The sequence below is a fragment of the Saimiri boliviensis genome, chromosome 14, assembly GCF_048565385.1.
Source record: "Saimiri boliviensis isolate mSaiBol1 chromosome 14, mSaiBol1.pri, whole genome shotgun sequence".
Classification (NCBI taxonomy): Eukaryota; Metazoa; Chordata; class Mammalia; order Primates; family Cebidae; genus Saimiri; species Saimiri boliviensis.
This window is the reverse complement of record NC_133462.1, coordinates 45,672,402-45,690,699: the sequence shown is the minus strand read 5'-3', so window position 1 is coordinate 45,690,699 and position 18,298 is coordinate 45,672,402. Positions and strand designations below refer to the sequence as shown.

Genomic DNA, 18,298 nt, shown 5'->3' with positions numbered 1-18,298 from the left:
GAGGGTCTGAGGAGAGGGTCCGAGGGTCTGAGGAGAGAGTCTGAGGAGAGGGTCTGAGGGTCTGAGGAGAGGGTCCGAGGGTCTGAGGCGAGGGTCTCTCCCCTGGGCACTGTGGACCTCAGGGTCGGGTCCTTCTCTGGGGCAGCCAATACTGGGCACCAGCCCTGTCCTGCACCCACTCTATTCCAGGAACCACCCCCCATCCTGACAGCCACAAATGTCCCCGGACCTCACCCAGATGGGAGAATCACCCCTTGCTTGAGAACCCCGGCCTTAAAGGGAGAACAAATGAACCTCCAGACAAAAGCCAGCAGGAGCATGTTCACTGAGGCCTCAGGCGACACACGGAGGGCCCTGGTGGGTCTGGGTCTGCACCCCCCCAGCTCGGAGCTCTGTCCTTGCTACGTCCTGCTGTGCCTCGGTTTCCAGCTCACCCGCCCTGGGGACACACCGGCCACAGCCTGCGTTGCTGGGGCCGCAGGGGCCTCGTCAGTGAGGTGTCTCCTTGCGGGTGGCACGTGGGCGTGTGTTTCTCTGAGGGCTGTGGCCACGCTACCCACCTGGCCAGGGACCCCCGACGTGAGTCATTGAGAGCCAGCCTCCCTGCCCCCACAAAGGCCGGGACCTTGATCCCAAAGCCCCCCGCCTCCTCCCTGGCATCTGTGCTGACTCCCGGGCTCCCTGTGGCTCCCAAAGCAAAAGAAGGAAGTGGGGACCCCGCCGGGGCATTGGGCAACCCAACGGCCTCTGGCATTGGGCTATAAGAGGAGCCCAGCCATGGGTGGGCCCTGGACCCCACCATGGCCCTCAGCCACCGGCCCTTCAGCCTTGCCCTGGCGTCCGCGCTGCTGGCCTTGCTGCTGGGCGGTGAGTGGGCCAGGTGCCCGTCCGTCCAGCCTCCAGGGACGGGTGGATTCCGGGGGAATGTCCACCACGAGGTCCATCCAAAGCCCTCCCGGCAGAGCAGGAGAGGCTCTGCTCACTACTCAGGACCAGTGTTTCCAGGGGTGGGGAGGATGGGGGCAAGGGGGAGCCCTGGCCGTTTGACTCAGTTTCCCATCTGTCAAATGGGCCAAACCCAGTCCTTTCCTCCTGGGGAGCTGTTTTGGGAATTACCTACAACAGGTGAATTCCTGCATGGTGGCTGACCCTCAGCCAATGCTCAGTGAATATGAATAAATGAATGAATGAATGAGTGAGTAAAAGGGTCAAGGGGTTATTGATGCTGGAATCAGGGGAAGAAGACAGCATGGGCCCCCTCAGGTCCCTATCCTGAGGGTAATCTTCTTTTCTTTTTTTGTTTTTAATCTTTTTATTTTTTTTGAGACAGGGTTTCACCATGTTGGTCAGGCTGGTCTTGAACTGCCGACCTCGGATGATCTGCCTGCCTTGGCCTCCAAAGTGCTGGGATTACAGGCACGAGCCACCACCCTAGGTCGCCTGTCGGCCCCTTAAAAGCCTCCCTGTCCTTCAGGACTTAAACCCACCACCAGGGAGCCTTCGGAAATCGTCATAATTTTAACCCCAGGCCTGGGCGTGGAGCCCTGGTTCCCACCAGCCCGCAGGCACTGATGGGGTTGCAGCTGGGGAGACGGAAGCTCAGAGGGGCCCGGGGACGGCTCTTCGACCCCCTCCCCTGACGCCTGGACTCTCCCAGCAGGTGCCACCCAAGCTGCGGAGATTGTGGGTGGGCGGGAGGCGCGGCCACACTCACGGCCCTACATGGCCTCCCTGCAGCTGCGGGGGACCCGGGGCAGCCATTTCTGTGGGGGCATCTTGATCCACCCCAGCTTCGTGCTGACGGCCGCACAGTGCCTGCAGAATACGTGAGTGTCCACCTCCATAGCCCCTTCCATCCGCCCACCCTGTTCCTCCAAGCCTGGCCGGGCCGCTCTCCTGCCCAGGGAGGACCTGGCTAAGCTCCATCTGCTAACCCCACGGCCCTCACCTGGGGGCGATCCTGGGGAGGGAGTGGGATGGTGCTGTCGGGGTCCCTAGGGACAGAGCCGCTGAGGGAGGGGTCTGCGGCTGCACCCCCAGCCTCGGGAACAGCCCGTTGTGGGGGGCAGTGAGTGGCCAGGCGCCAAGGAGTGACCAGCCCACCCCCGCAGACCCCACAACCTGGTGAACGTGGTGCTTGGAGCCCACAAGCTGCAGGAGCCAGAGCCCACCCAGCAGGAGTTCTCGGTGGCCCAAGTGTTCCAGGACGGCTACAACGCAGAGAAGGACCTGAATGATGTTCTCCTGATCCAGGTGGGTGCACAGGGCCTCAAGGGCTCGGAGGGGCACGGCCAGCGGGCTTCTGGACCCCCGTTCCTTCAGCAAGCATTTATTAAGCACCCACTGTATACCTGGCCATGACCGAAGCCGAGGCAGGCTGGGTCCGGTAGCACTGCTCTTTGAGCACCAGACCACTTTCCTCCCGGCCTCTGCCCTGGCTGTGCCTCTGGCCGGGGCACTGTTCCCCCAGAAACTCAGGTGCCCATGCCTCCGCCGGCTTCCGCTGACCCTACTTGAAATGACAAGGAAGGACAGCCACAGCCTTCCCCGATTCTCAGGTCCCCACGACTAGATGGTGTTCCTCTCAGTCAGGGGGCCTTCCTGGCCTCCTCCCACCCCGAAAGATCATCTCCCCAGAGCAGACGAATTTTGTCTGTGTTATTACTGGACCCATGCGGCTTGGAATAGGAATGGGGTACAGGGGGTGCTCAGTAAATGCTTGGGGCTGGGCTCTGGGGCTCATGCCTGTAATCTCAGCACTTCAGGAGGCCGGGGTGGGAGGATCACTTGAGGCCAGGAGTTTGAGAGCAGCCTGACCACCTTAGTGAGACCCCATCTCTACTATAGAATTTTTTATTTTTGAGACAGAGTCTCACTCTGTTACCCTGGCTGGAGTGCAGTGGCACGATCTCGGCTCACAGCAACTTCCACCTCCCGGTTTCAAGTGGTTCTTCTGCCTCAGCCTCCCGAGTAGATGGGATTACAAGTGTCCACCATAATGCCTGGCTAATTTTTTGTATTTGTAGTAGAGATGGGGTTTTGCCATTTTGGCCAGGCTGGTCTCAAACTCCTGATCTTGAGTGATCTGCCCGCCTCTGCCTCCCAAAGTGCTAGGATTAGAGGGGGCAGCTACTGCACCCAGCCCACAAAAGAAAATTTTTAAAATCAACTGGGCGTGATGGTGCACACCTGGCTACTCATAAGCTGAGGTGGCAAGACCGCTTGAGCCCAGGAGGTTGAGGCTGCAGTGAGCTGTGGTCTGGCCACCACACGCCAACCTGGGCAACAGAGCAAGACCCCATCTCAAAAAAACAAAAAGTTCTTTGAAAATGAATGAATGGGCCGGGCGCGGTGGCTCACACCTGTAATCTCAGCACTTTGGGAGGCCGAGGCGGGTGGATCACGAGGTCAAGAGATCGAGACCATCCTGGTCAACATGGTGAAACCCCGTCTCTACTAAAAATACAAAAATTAGCCGGGCATGGTGGTGCGTGCCGGTAATCCCAGGTACTCAGGAGGCTGAGGCAGGAGAATCGCCTGAACCCGGGAGGTGGAGGTTGCGGTGAGCCGAGACTGTGCCATTGCACTCCAGCCTGGCGCCTGGTGACAGAGTGAGACTCTGTCTCAAAAAAAAAAGAAAAGAAAAGAAAAAATGAGTGACTACATAGTGACGAATGGGACAAAGGGGCTGGTGGGTCCAGGCGGAGGGAACAGCATGTGTGACGCCCGTGGGAGGCATCTGGAGGCAGTGGACGTGGTGGGAGGGCGGTCCCGGCGGCCTCGGGGGCCTCGGATAGTGTCTCACCGCCGCCCACCTTCCGCCCCAGCTGAGCCGCCCAGCCACCCTCAACGCCTTCATCGCCACAGTCCAGCTGCCACAGCAAGACCAGCCGGTGCCCCACGGCACCCAGTGCCTGGCCATGGGCTGGGGCCGCCTGGACACCCACGGCCCCCTGGCCCGGGTCCTGCAGGAGCTCAATGTCACCGTGGTCACCTTCCTGTGTCGGCAGCATAACATATGCACGTTCGTGCCCCAGCGCAGGGCTGGCATGTGCTTTGTGAGTAACCTCGGTGGGCACCTGGCTTGGGGCTGCCCCGAGTGGAGGAGGGAGGGTGACCAGGGTTCCAGGTCCACTGCCTGGCTGTGTGGCCCTCAAGCTGTGCCTCGGTCTCCCCACCTGGACGGCGGGCACACCCAGCACCCAATGGGCAGACTCAACGGGGTGGGGTCACTCACATTGCACCCGGCTGCCTGGGTGGGTCTGGGGGTTCCCCGCCCCACACCCGTCTAGGACCACAGGAAGGTGTGGGAGACCCATCTGCCTCCCCCCGGGGCCCCTTCCAGAATCCAGGGATCCAGGTGTTCATTGGAGGCCCATAAATGTTCCTATGAATGGCCTCAGCCCTTCCCGCCTCACACTTTTGTTTTCTTATTTTTTTGATGGAGTCTCACTCTGTTGTCCAGGCTGGAGTGCAGTGGTGCGATCTCGGCTCACTGCAAGCTCTGCCTCTCGGGTTCAAGGGCTTCTCCTGCCTCAGCCTCCTGAGTAGCTGGGACTACAGGCACCTGCCACCATGCCCAGCTGATTGTTGAATTCTTAGTAGAGAGGAGGTTTCTCCATGTTGACCAGCCTGGTCCTGATCTCCTGGCCTCGAGTCATCCACCCAGCTCGGCCTCCCGAAGTGCTGGGATTACAGGCACGAGCCTCTGTGCCCAGCCGGTGCTCACACATTTTAAAGAACATTCCAGGCCAGCAGTGCTGCCTCACGCCTGTAATCCCAGCACTTTGGGAAGCCGAGGAGGAAGGATCTCTTGAGTCCAGGAGTTCAAGACCAGCCTGGGCAATACAGCAGGATGGCATCTCTACAAATAGTTTAAAAATTAGCCCGTCGTGGTGGTGTGAGCCTGTAGACCCAGCTACTCAGGAGGCGAAGGCAGCTGGATTGCTTGAGCCGGGGAGTTCGAGGTTGCAGTGAGCTGTGATGGTGCCACTGCACTCCAGCCTGGGCAACAGAGCCAGACCCTGTCTCAAGAGAAAGAAAGGACGCTCCCCCAGAGGCTGAGGCATGAGAATCGCTTAAACCTGGGAGGTGGAGGTTGCAGTGAGCTGAGATCACAATACTGCACTCCAGTCGGGGTGACAGAGCTAGACTCTGTCAAAATAAATAAATTAATAAAGAGGCTGGGCGCCGTGGTTCACACCTGTAATCCCAGCACTTTGGGAGGCCGAGGCGGGCAGATCACAAGGTCAAGAGATCGAGACCACCCTGACCAACATGGTGAAACCCCGTCTCTACTAAAAATACAAAAATTAAGCCGGGCACGGTGGCTCAAGCCTGTAATCCCAGCACTTTGGGAGGCCGAGGCGGGTGGATCACGAGGTCGAGAGATCGAGACCATCCTGGTCAACATGGTGAAACCCCGTCTCTACTAAAAGTGCAAAAAATTAGCTGGGTGTGGTGGCGCGTGCCTGTAATCCCAGCTACTCAGGAGGCTGAGGCAGGAGAATTGCCTGAACCCAGGAGGTGGAGGTTGCGGTGAGCCGAGATCGTGCCATTGCACTCCAGCCTGGGTAACAAGAGCAAAACTCCGTCTCAAAAAAGAAAAAAAAAAATACAAAAATTAGCTGGGTGTGGTGGTGGGCACCTGTAGTCCCAGCTACTCGGGAGGCTGAGACAGGAAAATTGCTTGAACCCAGGAGGTGGAGGTTGCAGTGAGCTGAGATTGTGCCAGTGCAGTCCAGCCTGGGCAACAGAGCAAGACTCTGTCTTAAAAAAAAGAAGAGACAGAAAATTCCAGAGTTCCAGACTGGGAGCATTTTATTCTGAAACAGCTTGTGGCCATCCAGCCCCCTTCCTGGCCGCCTGGGGCCAGCGTGGGTGACTGACCACCCCACACCCTCCAGGGAGACGGAGGTGGCCCCCTGATCTGTGATGGCGTCGTCCAGGGCTTACACTCCTTCATGATCAAAGGATGTGCCAGCCGCCAGTACCCCGACTTCTTCGCGAGGGTGGCACTCTATGTTGACTGGATCCACTCCACACTGCGCCGTGTGGGGGCCGAGGACAGCCCCCGAGCCTCCCCTCCTCCCACGGCCCCGGTGGGGTCCCAGCCCAGCCGCAGACCTGTAGGGGGAGTTTTGGACAGAGGCAGTTCTTCCCCGAACGCTGCTCCTCGCCCCGATGTCGGGGATGGCCCCACCCGTCCCCTTCCCCACGCTCCCTCCCATGGGGCTCCGGGAGACAGGCCGGCCCTGTACTCCACCCCACAGTGACCTCAATAAATGTTGAAACTTCCCCCGGCTCCTGTCTGTTCTTCCCGCAGAGGGAGAGGAGGGAGAACCGCCCAGAGGCCCCCAGTGCTTAAGTCCCAGAGCTCCAAGCTCGGGATGGGGGGAGTCGGATCGGAGGCCTGGGGGTCCAGGTCGCAGGGGGTCTGTCTCCTGGATGCCCGTGGATGTGGGTTCTAAGCCAGCCCCGTCAGGGTAGCCCTGGGGAACTTGTTATTCATCTCCATGCCTCAGTTTCCTCATCTGGAAAATGGAATCGCCCCAGATATTTCCTAGAACTGGCAAGATGCCTGTGTGGGCCCTCACGGCTGCAGCCGTGTTTCTGCCGGCTCAGGTCCTCCTTGAGGAGGAGGCTGGGGATAGGGAAGCACCCTGAGGGGCTTCCTGGAGGAGGCGGCAGTGCCAGAGTTGCATACCAAGGTGTGAAGAGAAACATCAGAAGGACCACCAGCCAGGGGGCACAGCCAAGGCAGAGGCCTTAGTTCAAGAGGCCAGGGGATGGGGTGGGCGACAGGCAGGGGCAGGCTGTGGGCTCAGGGGAGGGGTGACGGGGTCGGAACAGTATTTCTCGTTGGGGGCAGTCAGCAGGGGAGGAGTCCCCTGAGAGGAAGCGTGAGAAATGAGCTGGGGTGAGCGTCGAGGGGAGGCCCGCGGCGGGGACAAGGGGGAAGCCACAGTCCCGCTGTCCACGAGAAAGAGGCGTTAGCCACAGAGAGGGGACGAAGCTCCAGGACACGTGGGGACAGGAAAGGAGGCTCCCGCTGATTGTTTTTCTTTTTGACAGAATCTTGCTCTTTTTGCCCAGGCTGGAGAGCAGTGGCCCAGTGTCGGCTCACCGCAACCTCCGCCTCCCGGGTTCAAGAGATTCTCTTGCCTCAGCCTCCCGAGTAGCTGAGATTACAGATGCCCGCCACCATGCCTGACTAATTTTGTATTTTTAGTAGAGACGGGGTTTCTCTGTGTTGGTGAGTGTGGTCTCAAACTCCTGGCCTCAGGTGATCCGCCCGCCTCGGCCTCCCAAAGTGCTGACATTACAGGCGTGAGCCACCGCGCCCAGCCGGACACTTTCTAAGCCAAGAACTTTACAAACGTTAATTTATTTTACCTTTGTGACAGGTTTACATGATGTATCCTGTGATTATAATTTTACAGAGGAGGAAACTGAGTCACAGAGAGTTTACTTCAGTGGCCTGAAGTTAAACAGGGTCAAGCGGCCACACCAGCACCTGGATACGAACCCACGTCCGCACGTGTCACCGTCAGTGCACATGTGAATGCAGCACACGGCAGGGTTAGGCCCGCAGGGTGGTGGGGGCTCTTTTGTGTGCGGAGAGGACAGATCGTAGAAAAGGAAGACACAGACACGGGGATCCGAGCAGAATGCAGCTGGGCCGGGTCCACAGTGGCCCCGAAGGCCAGGACGCGCTGATGTTTACTGTACACGAGGCGGGGAGGCTGCAGACTGACTCATCCGACATGACTGGTAGGGGTCAGGCCAGTCACGTTCTTACAATACGGGGCGGCCACGTGGGTACAGCGCAGGGGGTCACGTGGGTATAGTCCAGGGGGTCACGTGGGCACAGTGCAGGGGGTCACGTGGGTATAGTCCAGGGGGTCACGTGGGCACAGTGCAGGGGGTCACGTGGGTATAGTACAGGGGGTCATGTGGGTATAGTTCAGGGGGTCACGTGGGCACAGTGCAGGGGGCCATGTGGGTATATTTCAGGGGGTCACGTGGGCACAGTGCAGGGGGTCACGTGGGTATAGTACAGGGGGCCACGTGGGTACAGTACAGGGGTCAGGCGGGTATAGTACAGGGGGCCATGTGGGTATAGTGCAGTGGATCACGTGGGCACAGAGCGGGGGTCCCGTGGGTATAGTGCAGGGGCCATGTGGGCACAGTGCAGGGGGTCACATGGATACAGTACAGGGTGTCACGTGGGCTTGGTGCAGGGGATCACGTGGGTATAGTGCAGGCGGTCACGTGCATATAGTACAGGGGGTCACGTGGATACAGTACAGGGTGTCACGTGGGCACGGTGCAGGGGATCACGTGGGTATAGTGCAGGGGGTCACGTGAGCACAGTGCAGGTGGTCACGTGGGTATAGTACAGGGGGTCATGTGGGTATAGTTCAGGGGGTCACGTGGGCACAGTGCAGGGGGCCATGTGGGTATATTTCAGGGGGTCACGTGGGCACAGTGCAGGGGGTCACGTGGGTATAGTACAGGGGGCCACGTGAGTACAGTGCAGGGGTCAGGCGTGTATAGTACAGGGGGCCACGTGGGTATAGTGCAGGGGCCACGTGGGCACAGTGCAGGGGTCACATGGATACAGTACAGGGTGTCACGTGGGCATGGTGCAGGGGATCACGTGGGTATAGTGCAGGCGGTCACATGCATATAGTACAGGGGGTCACGTGGATACAGTACAGGGTGTCACGTGGGCACGGTGCAGGGGATCACGTGGGTATAGTGCAGGCGGTCACGTGCATATAGTACAGGGGGTCACGTGAGCACAGTGCAGGTGGTCACGTGGATACAGTACAGGGTGTCACGTGGGCACGGTGTGGGGATCACGTGGGTATAGTGCAGGCGGTCACGGGCATATAGTACAGGGGGTCATGTGGATAAGTAGTGGGGCCACGTGGGTAAGTACAGGGGTCCTGTGGGTACAGCACAGAGGTCCACATGGGTACAGTACAGGGGTCCAGGTGGGTACAGCGCAGGGGGCCACGTGGGTATAATGACAGGGGCCATGTGGGTACAGCACAGGGGGCCACATGGGTACAGCACAGGGGGCCACGTGGGTATAGTGAAGGGGTCCCGTGGGTACCGCACAGGTGGCCACGTGGGTAAGTACAGGGGTCCCGTGGGTACAGCACAGAGGTCCACGTGGGTAAGTACAGGGGTCCCGTGGGTACAGCACAGGGGCCACGTGGGTAAGCACAGGGGTCCCGTGGGTACAGCCCAGAGGTCCACGTGGGTACAGTACAGGGGTCCAGGTGGGTACAGTGCGGGGGGCCACGTGGGTATAATGACGGGGGCCACGTGGGTACAGCACAGAGGGCCCCGCCCTCTCAGGCAGCTGCCGCACAGAGGGGAGGCAGCTACTTCAGTGTCTCCCTGTCACTTATCAGAGATCAAAGGCTACTGGGGCTCCTCTGTTCTTACTCCTCACAGCCTCTCAGGATTTACACGGGGGCAGCGGGTGGGAAAGTGGAACGTGAAGGTGGACAGGATGGCGACTGTGGGAGCACCGCACCACGGGGAGGGTTTAGGCCCCTGGGTGTCTGCGGGCAGCTGCGCCATTGTCAGACCTTCCTCGAGGGCCTGCAGAGCGGGGTGTTCTCTGAACTCCCCAGGGAGAGGGAGACCCCCTCACGGCCGCTGAGTAAGGGGCACCTTCCCAGAAGCCGGCGCTACCGCAAGGGGTTCACTGTCACCTCCTGGTCACCCCAACAACATCCCTTCAGCTCCGAATTATATTTCACTGGATTATGTCCATACTGTAAGACTGCAGTTTTCCTATACTCTAATACTAAAGATTAATAAAGAATAACGACGTACTAAGATTGACTGTGGGCCAGGCGCGGTAGGCCGAGGTGGGTGGGTCACGAGGTCAGGAGTTTGAGACCAGCCTGGCCAACACGGTGAAACCTCGTCTCAAAAAATAAATAAATAAGTAAAAAGATTGACTGTGTAACTGATTATGTGATTGAATCTAATATCTATTTGGTGTCATTTGCATAACTAAGTAATCACTAAATATATCATAGCTATAACTACTCAGTTATTTATAATGGGTATCATTGCTATATCTAAGTAATCAGTTATTTATTTATTTATTATTATTATTATTATTTTTTTTTTTTGAGACGGAGTTTCGCCCTTGTTACCCAGGCTGGAGTGCAATGGCGCGATCTCGGCTCACCGCAACCTCCGCCTCCTGGGTTCAGGCAATTGTCCTGCCTCAGCCTCCTGAGTAGCTGGGATTACAGGCATGTGCCACCATGCCCAGCTAATTTTTTGCACTTTTAGTAGAGACGGGGTTTCACCATGTTGACCAGGATGGTCTCGATCTCTCGACCTCGTGATCCACCCGCCTCGGCCTCCCAAAGTGCTGGGATTACAGGCTTGAGCCACCGCGCCCGGCGCTATTTATTATTATTATTTTTTAAAAGACGGGGTTTGACCATGTTGGTCAGGCTGGTCTTGAACTCCCGACCTCAGGTGATCCGCCCGCCTTGGCCTCCAAAGTGCTTGGATTACAGGCGTGAGCCACCACGCCCGGCCATCAGTTATTATACTGGGACAAACTGTGTCTTCTGTCTCCTGCTGTGGCACCTGGACAACTTTCTTCCCACAGTATACAGCTGGTGCTCATAAATGGGGCTGCAGCCAAGTCTGGTCTCCCTGCTGGAAGCCAAGCCCCCCAAAGATATGGTCTCCCCTGACCTGACGTCCCCCGACTCTCGACTTGAAACAGGGCTGTGCATACAGCAGGCGCTAAGTGCAGATGGCGGTGTCAGGGCAAGGTGGGAACCCTTGACTGATTGAGCTGAGGACACAGCGGACATGGACTGAGCGCCTGCTGTGTGCCAGGCTCTGGGGGAGCAGGGCCACTGGTCCCTGAGAGCCATGAGGGTCCACTTGCCTGTGCTCACAGGTCGAGACTCCCGCCCGGCCCAGGCCCTGCCTGTCCCCGGAGACGACCCGTTGGTTCCCTTCCCCACCCCTTGTCCTGGAGCCAGGAGGACGTTGGTTCTTACGACAACCCCAGTCGGGCCGTTGCAGCGGGACCACGGTGCGGGTGACTGACGGGAAGAGGAACCGGGGCTGGAGCCTGGGAATCCCGTCCCCGCCGCTGGGGCTCGGCTCCCTACGGGCTCCTCCAGGCGGAAGCCCTCAGGCTTGAGTAACCGTCCTCGCCCAGCCTCTGCGCCGGGGCAGGGATTCTCTCGCCAGCACCCGTGCCAGATGGCCACTTGGCCCCTGGCTCAGGCGGGGGGGCACCGGGGAAGCTCAGCAAGGTGGAAGGGCGGGAGAGTCTCAGAGCCTCAGCTGGTGTCCGCAGAGTGACCGTGAGCCTGGGTGACAGTGAGTTCCCGTTGTCAGCAAAAGCCGGGAAGAGGGAGAGAGGCCAGGCCCGGGCGTGAGCCCGGAGCTTCAGGGAGCAAGGCTGAGGGAGCCAGCCCCAAATTTTACCCCAGTTTACCCCAGAGCCCTGGGCTAACCTGGCGGCTCATGGGGAAGGCCCTTGATGTGCCTCGGTTTCCTCACCCCAAACGGGAACCCTGGGGAAGGTCAGGGAAGTGCCTGGTGCACTGTGAGTGGCCGACACGGCTGCACGTTGCTGTTACCACAGTGCCCTGGGTAAACTGAGGCAGGCGAGGGCAACCCCGGTCAAGGCCCCTCAGCACTAGCTTTGGCAGGTTTGGCAAAAACACAGCAATGCTCGGTTCACTTTGGATTTCCAGTAAGTATATCCTGGGCATCATTTGAGACAGATTTAGATTTAAAAAAAACGTTGAGACCAGCGCGGCCTACGCGGTGAAACCCCATTTATGCTAAAAATACAAAAAATTAGCCAGCCTCGGTGGCTCACCCCTGTCATCCCAGCACTTTGGGAGGCTGAAGTGGGTGGATCCCCTGAGGTCAGGAGTTTGAGACCAGCCTGATCAACATGGTGAAACACTCTCTCTACTAACAATACAAAAATTAGCCTGGCGGGATGGCGGGCGCCTATAATCTCAGCTACTCAGGAGGCTGAGGCAGGTGAACTCCTTGAACCCGGGAGGCGGACGTTGCAGTGAGCCGAGATTGTGCCACTGCGCTCCAGCCTGGGAGACAGAGCGAGGCTTGGTCTCCAAATACATAAAACCATGTTGACTACCTGACATTCGAATGCAGTTGTGAGTCCTGAGTTTTGTCTGGCGGCCCCTCCGGAGCCAACCCCAGCCTCTTGCCCCCCTTACCCCCCTTCTCATCAACCCCCTGTGCCAGCGGAGAGGAAGTGGGGGGTGCCAGCCAGCTGTGGGGCAATGCAACGGACTCCTGGCACAGAACTATAAGAGAAGCCGGGCTGGCAAGGAGTGGCAGAGACCCCGGAGCCGCAGCCCACCATGACCCTCAGCCGCCGACCCTCCTGCGTCTTCCTCGCCCGCATCCTGCTGGCCTTGCTGCTGGGGGGTGAGTCTGTGTGTCCATCCTCCCGCTGCTCCGTCTGTCCCGGGTGTCCGCTCCCACCTCTCCACGCGGATCCCACATCCTCACGGGGAAGGTGCCTTCTGGGACGAGGAGACCAGAAGAAGAGACTGAGGTTCTGAGTGGCAAAGGCACACCAGCAGCCCAGAGCTGGGGTTTGCAGACCCGGGGGTCACTGGGCACCCTTCGGGTTCAAGTCCAGATTCAGCTGCGCCTTCGCAGGGGGCCCATGGGCAGCTCCCTTTGCCGCTCTGTGCCTCAGTTTCCTCATCTGCACATCAGGCGTCTGAACAGCCCTGATCCCACGGGTTCCTGGTGGGGGATTCGGGGGCCCCATGGCCGGGAACAAAGGGGCTCCTCGGCTGGCACTCAGCACCTGCACCCTGTGCGTCCCCAGGCCCCGCGCTGGCCTCGGAGATTGTGGGGGGCCGGGCAGCCCGGCCCCACGCCTGGCCCTTCATGGTGTCCCTGCAGCGGCTCGGAGGCCACTTCTGCGGCGCCACCCTGATCGCCCCCAACTTCGTCATGTCCGCCGCGCACTGTGTGAACGACGTGTGAGTAGCCTGGGGCGCAGCTGCCTGGCTCGGACCCCCCGCATCCCAGTGTGTGAGATGGGTGGGGGTGAGGCCGGCACCCCGGAGATGCTGGGAGGCCTCTCCTGGGCCTGCAGGGACCCCGCAAGTCCCTTCCCCATCAGGCCCATCAGGGCTGGGGACAAGGCAAGGCTGAGCCCTGACCCCCCAGCGCGGCCCCCTCACCTCCGCCCTCCCTCCCCTGCAGAAACTTCCGCTCGGTGCAGGTGGTGCTGGGCGCCCACAACCTGCAGCGGCGGGAGCGCACCCGCCAGATCTTCTCCGTGCAGCGCGTCTTCGAGAACGGCTTCGACCCCACGAGGCTGCTGAACGACATCGTGCTTCTCCAGGTGCCGCTGGGCGGGGTGAAAAGGGAGGCCCAGGGTGGGGGCACCTGGGTGGAGGCCAGAGGCTGGAGAGGTTGGAGGTGGAGACAGAGGCAGAGGGGTGTGTCAGGGGCCGTTTGTGGGGACCTGGCGTGGAATCTGGGCTGCCGTGGACAGGTCACCCCCTCTCTGTGCCTCAGTCTTCATTTGGCTCTGCGAAACGGGGAAGTCCCCACCAGGGGCTGTCAAGGGATTAAATGAGATATAGGAGGGAAGCACAGATCTGCTGTCAATCAACAAACTTATTGTGACAGCCCTGTGGCCGAGGGCAGGGACCATCTCTGCCTTTAGGAAATGGGGCAAAAGTCCCCACGTTTCCATCCCTGTCCCTGGCCCACAGGTACGACGATTCTCCGTGGGGGTTAGAAGGAGAGTCTGATTGTCAGTGTTCCCATAGCTGTCACCCAGCTCAGTGACGCAATCGTGGCTCACTGCAGCCTCCACCTCCTGGGCTCAAACAGCTCTCCTGCCTCCGCCTCCCAGGTAGCTCAGATGACAGGGGCCTGCCACCACGCCTGGCTAATTTTTGGAAATTTTAGTAGATATGGGGGTTTCACCATGTTGGTTGGGCTGGTCTTGAACTCTTGATCTCAGGTGATCCACTCCCCTTGGCCTCCAAAATGCTGGGATTACAGGCATGAGCCACTTCGTGGTCACACGGCTAATTTTTTTTTCTTTTGAGAGGGAGTCTCACTCTGTCACCCAGGCTAGAGTGCAGTGGCATGATCTGGTTTCACTGCAACCCCCGCCTCCCGGGTTCAAGACATTCTCCTGCCTCAGCCTCCTAAGTAGCTGGAACTATAGGCAAGGGCCACCACACTCAGCTAATTTTTGTATTTTTAGTAGGTACAGGGTTTCACCGTGTTGGCCAGGATGGTCTCGAACTCCTGACCTCAACTGATCCTCTCACCTTGGCTTCTCAAAGTACTGAGATTACAGCCATGAGCCACCCCCCTGGCATTTTGTTTTTATTTTGTAGACATGGGGTTTTGCCACATGGCCCAGGCTGGTATCGAACTCCCGGCCTCAAGTGATCCTCCTGCCTCAGCCTCCTAAAGTGCCGGGCTTACAAGCATGAGCCACCGTGCCCAGCCATAGTTTTCTTTATTAATCGAGCACTTTATTTAATTTATTTTAATTAATTAAGTGCTTCCTGCACTCAAGCTACATCCAGGGACAACCTCCAACACCGGAGCCTTGGTAGCTGCTCCCACTCTGGAGATGGGGAAACTGAGGCTCGGGTTGGGGAGCAGATTGAAGGGTGTCCTGCTCTGCAGGATCCCAGAACCGCAGTGGAGTCTGAGATGGGGAAACTGAGGCTCGGGTTGAAGAGCAGATTGAAGGGTGTCCTGCTCTGCAGGATCCCAGAACCGCAGTGGAGTCTGAGATGGGGAAACTGAGGTTTGGAACGGGGAAGGTCATCACTGCCCCACGTGACACGCTGGTGATCTGTCCCTGCCCCCCGCTCCCTACCACAGCTCAATGGGTCGGCCACCATCAACGCCAACGTCCAGGTGGCCCGGCTGCCAGCCCAGGACCAAGGCCCGGAGGATGGGGCGCGGTGCCTGGCCATGGGCTGGGGCCGGCAGGGAACCCACAGTCCCGTGGCCAATGTCCTGCAGGAGCTCAACGTGACGGTGGTGACGTCCGGCTGCCGCCGCAGCAATGTCTGCACGTTTGTGAGGCGCCGGCGGGCCGGCATCTGCTTCGTAGGTGCCCGGGTGCCCCTCTGCTCCCCACGCGCCCCCCACTCCTGGCCCTGGCCCAGACCGCAGCCACAGGCACCGAGGCCAGACCCTAGGAGGGATCACAGGGTCCCTCCCCGTGCTTTGCACATTCCCTGGGTGTCCCTCTGCTCCCCGCCCACTCCTGGCACCAGACCCTAGGAGGGGCTTCCCAACCCGACAGACAGCAGGTGGGCGGGCAGGAAGCCTGGGAGTCCAGCTTCCCCACCTCGTCTGCCTTCACAGGGGGACTCCGGCGGCCCCTTGGTCTGCGATGGGCTAATCCAGGGAATCGACTCCTTCATCCGGGGAGGCTGTGGCTCCGGGTTCTACCCCGACTTCTTTGCTCCGGTGGCTCAGTACGCAGACTGGATCGACTCCATCATCCGACGCTCCGAGGACCACCCCTGCTCCCACCCCCAGGACCCGGCCGGCAGGACCCAGTGAGAAGCTCGGCCCGGGTCAGCTCAGCTGGACACAGCTGCAGTCTCCAGCAGCTGGAACAATAAACATCCCTCTGTTTTGTAGACTGTGTCTGAGATTTCTCGGCTGTGTGATTGGGTGTGGAAAATGGTCAGTAGGCCGGACACGGTGGCTCACGCCTGTAATCCCAGCACTTTGGGAGGTTGAGGCAGGTGGATCACTTGAGCTCAGGAGTTTGAGAGCAGCCTGGGCACCATAGCAAGACCCTGCCTCTATTAAAATAAATAAATAAATAAAATAGAATGTCTGAGCCAGGCCTGGTGGCTCATGCCTGTAATCCCAGCACTTTGGGAGGCCGAGGCCAGCAGATCACCTGAGGTCAGGAGTTTGAGACCAGCCTGGTGACATGGTGAAACCCCATCTCTATTATAAGTATTAAAAAATTAGCCAGGTTGGCCGGGCGTGGTGGCTGATGCCTATAATCCAAGCACTTTGGAGGCCAAGGCAGGCGCATCACCTGAGGTCCAGAGTTTAAGACCAGCCTGACCAACATGGTGAAACCCCGTCTTTTATTAAAAATAAATAAATAAATAGCCAGGTGTCGTGGCATGTGGGAGACTGAGGCAAGAGAATTGCTTGATCCTGGGAGGTGGGGGCTATAGTGAGCCTAGATCACACTGCTACACTCCAGCCTGGGTGACAAAGTGAGACTCTGTCTCAAAAAATAAAAATAAAAATAAAAATAAAAATAAATAAATAAATAAATGTAAAATAAAATGGTCAATAGAATGTCTTAGGCATCACTGGTGTGAGCTGCCACCAGGTGGCAGCAGAGCCAGCGCAATGGGGCAAGAGGACAAGAAATGAGTCTCTTCCTTTTCTTCTCCTTCTCCTTCTCCTCCTCCTTCTTTTCTTCTTTCTTCTTTTTCTCTCCCTCTCCTCCATCTCCTTCTCCTCCTTCTTTTTTGAGATGGAGTCTCGCTCTGTGGCCCAGGCTGGAGTGTGGCGGTGCAATCTCGGCTCACTGCAACCTCCGCCTCCTGGGTTCAAGTGATTCTTCTGCCTCAGCCTCCCGAGTAGCTGTGATTACAGGCCCCCGCCACCACACCTGGCTAATTTTTGTATTTTTAGTAGAGACGGGGTTTCACCATATTGGCCAGGCTGGTCTTGAACTCCTGACCTCGAGATCTGCCCACCTCGGCCTCCCAAAGTGCTGGGATGACAGGCGTGAGCCCCCGCGCCCTGTCCCTCTGTTTTTGTTTCACTGCAGATGGGGTCTTGCTCTTTCGTCCAGGCTGGGGTGCAGTGGTGCAATAACAGCCCATTGCAGCCTCTGCGACCTCCCGGCTCAAGTGACCCTCCCACCTCAGCCTCTGGAAGTGCAGGGACTGCAGGCCTGGCCGTGGTTAGCTCCATTGTTCACGTCTTCCCCACAGGCTCCAGCTGCTCACCGTAATGACCCTCTGTCTTTCTGTTTCATTTTCCTCTTAACACACCCAGCCAGCTTTCCACGTCAGCAGGGCGGCTGGAGACGGTCGGGTTAGTGGCCGAGCCGCCCGTTCTTGCTGCGGCCCTGTCTGTTACCACATCTTGCGGTTGCAATTTCCAGCATTCTTGTTTAGTAATCCGGACTCTGCATCCTCCAGGCTTTGTTCAGAGTTTCTGACTTTCTCAAGGAGACATGTTAGAATCTCAGCAATCACATTTGTGACCTCACTTTCTAGTCTCTGTGAGTATGAAATAATCCACAGGGGGCCGGGCCCAGCGGCTTCTGCCTGTGATTCTAGCATTTTGGGAGGCAGAGGTGGGTGGAGCATCTGAGGTCAGGAGTTCGAGACCAGCCTGGACAACATGGTGGAAACCCCCCGCTCTACTACAAATACAAAACTTAGCCACGTGTAGTGGCGGGTGCCTGTGATCCCAGCTACTTGGGAGACTGAGGCAGCAGAATCGCTTGAACCCGGGAGGCGGAGGCTGCAGTGAGCCGAGATGGTGCCATTGCACTCCAGCCTGGGCAATGAGAGCAAAATTCGGTCTCGAAAATAAATAAATAAATAAATAATCCACGATAGAGAGAAAAAAAGGATGCGGGAAATCCTGCGTGCTGCTCCCCCTCGGGATGATGTCTGAAGTCCTCCCCACCACGGACCCACCACTCCCACCTCACAGATTCTGAGAAGTATTTTAATTTTTTTGCAGAGATGGGGGTCTCACTATGTTGTCCAAGCTGGCCTCAAATTCCAGGGCTCAAGCTATCCTCCTATCTGGGTGTCCCAACATGCTGGGCTGGTAGGTGGCAGCCACTGTGCCCAGCCAACCCTGATTCTGTTCATCGGAACCTGCCCTCAGTGAACAATTTGGGAGTAAGCATTTGATCCAGGCCCTGCCAACCGAAGGCAACCTTGAGACTTGGCTGGAGTGATGAGGAATTTTAGGAGGGGCCCACTGAGCCACTGGGTTGAGTGTGGGGTCCCTGGAAGTGTAATAGGGAAGCCTGGTGAGCAGAGATGCCATCAGAGAAGAAAGGAGAAGCCAGAGGCAGACACCAGACACTGTTCAGGCAGCTGGATCACACCACACCTGAAGGCGGCCATCCCTGAACTTTCTTTTTTTTTTTTTTTTTTTTTTTTTTTGAGACGGAGTTTCGCTCTTGTTACCCAGGCTGGAGTGCAATGGCGCGATCTTGGCTCACCACAAC

General features: G+C 58.3%; 2 protein-coding genes across 2 annotated transcripts; both read left to right on the top strand.

The window, feature by feature from the left end:
* The first annotated feature begins 801 nt into the window (after window positions 1–801).
* Window positions 802–6,289, top strand: LOC101030199 (myeloblastin). Its single transcript, XM_010332460.3, has 5 exons — window positions 802–867; window positions 1,661–1,826; window positions 2,112–2,253; window positions 3,828–4,058; window positions 5,907–6,289. The coding sequence occupies exons 2-5, from the start codon at window positions 1,723–1,725 to the stop codon at window positions 6,273–6,275; spliced, it is 846 nt and encodes a 281-aa protein (XP_010330762.2). The 5' UTR covers window positions 802–867; window positions 1,661–1,722; the 3' UTR covers window positions 6,276–6,289.
* Window positions 6,290–12,402: 6,113 nt separating this feature from the next.
* On the top strand, window positions 12,403–15,702 carry LOC101030517 (neutrophil elastase). Its single transcript, XM_010332461.2, has 5 exons — window positions 12,403–12,480; window positions 12,893–13,049; window positions 13,276–13,417; window positions 14,932–15,162; window positions 15,424–15,702. The coding sequence occupies exons 1-5, from the start codon at window positions 12,414–12,416 to the stop codon at window positions 15,622–15,624; spliced, it is 798 nt and encodes a 265-aa protein (XP_010330763.1). The 5' UTR covers window positions 12,403–12,413; the 3' UTR covers window positions 15,625–15,702.
* The last annotated feature ends 2,596 nt before the right edge of the window (window positions 15,703–18,298 follow it).

Excerpts from the sequence above, each read along its gene's own strand:
- LOC101030199 (XM_010332460.3), top strand. The coding sequence starts at position 1,723 with ATGGCCTCCCTGCAGCTGCGGGGGACCCGGGGCAGCCATTTCTGTGGG. Across the intron at positions 1,827-2,111 it reads GCACAGTGCCTGCAGAATAC|ACCCCACAACCTGGTGAACG; the intron begins GTGAGTGTCCAC and ends CCACCCCCGCAG. Across the intron at positions 2,254-3,827 it reads ATGATGTTCTCCTGATCCAG|CTGAGCCGCCCAGCCACCCT; the intron begins GTGGGTGCACAG and ends CTTCCGCCCCAG.
- LOC101030517 (XM_010332461.2), top strand. The coding sequence starts at position 12,414 with ATGACCCTCAGCCGCCGACCCTCCTGCGTCTTCCTCGCCCGCATCCTG. Across the intron at positions 12,481-12,892 it reads GCTGGCCTTGCTGCTGGGGG|GCCCCGCGCTGGCCTCGGAG; the intron begins GTGAGTCTGTGT and ends GTGCGTCCCCAG. Across the intron at positions 13,418-14,931 it reads ACGACATCGTGCTTCTCCAG|CTCAATGGGTCGGCCACCAT; the intron begins GTGCCGCTGGGC and ends TCCCTACCACAG.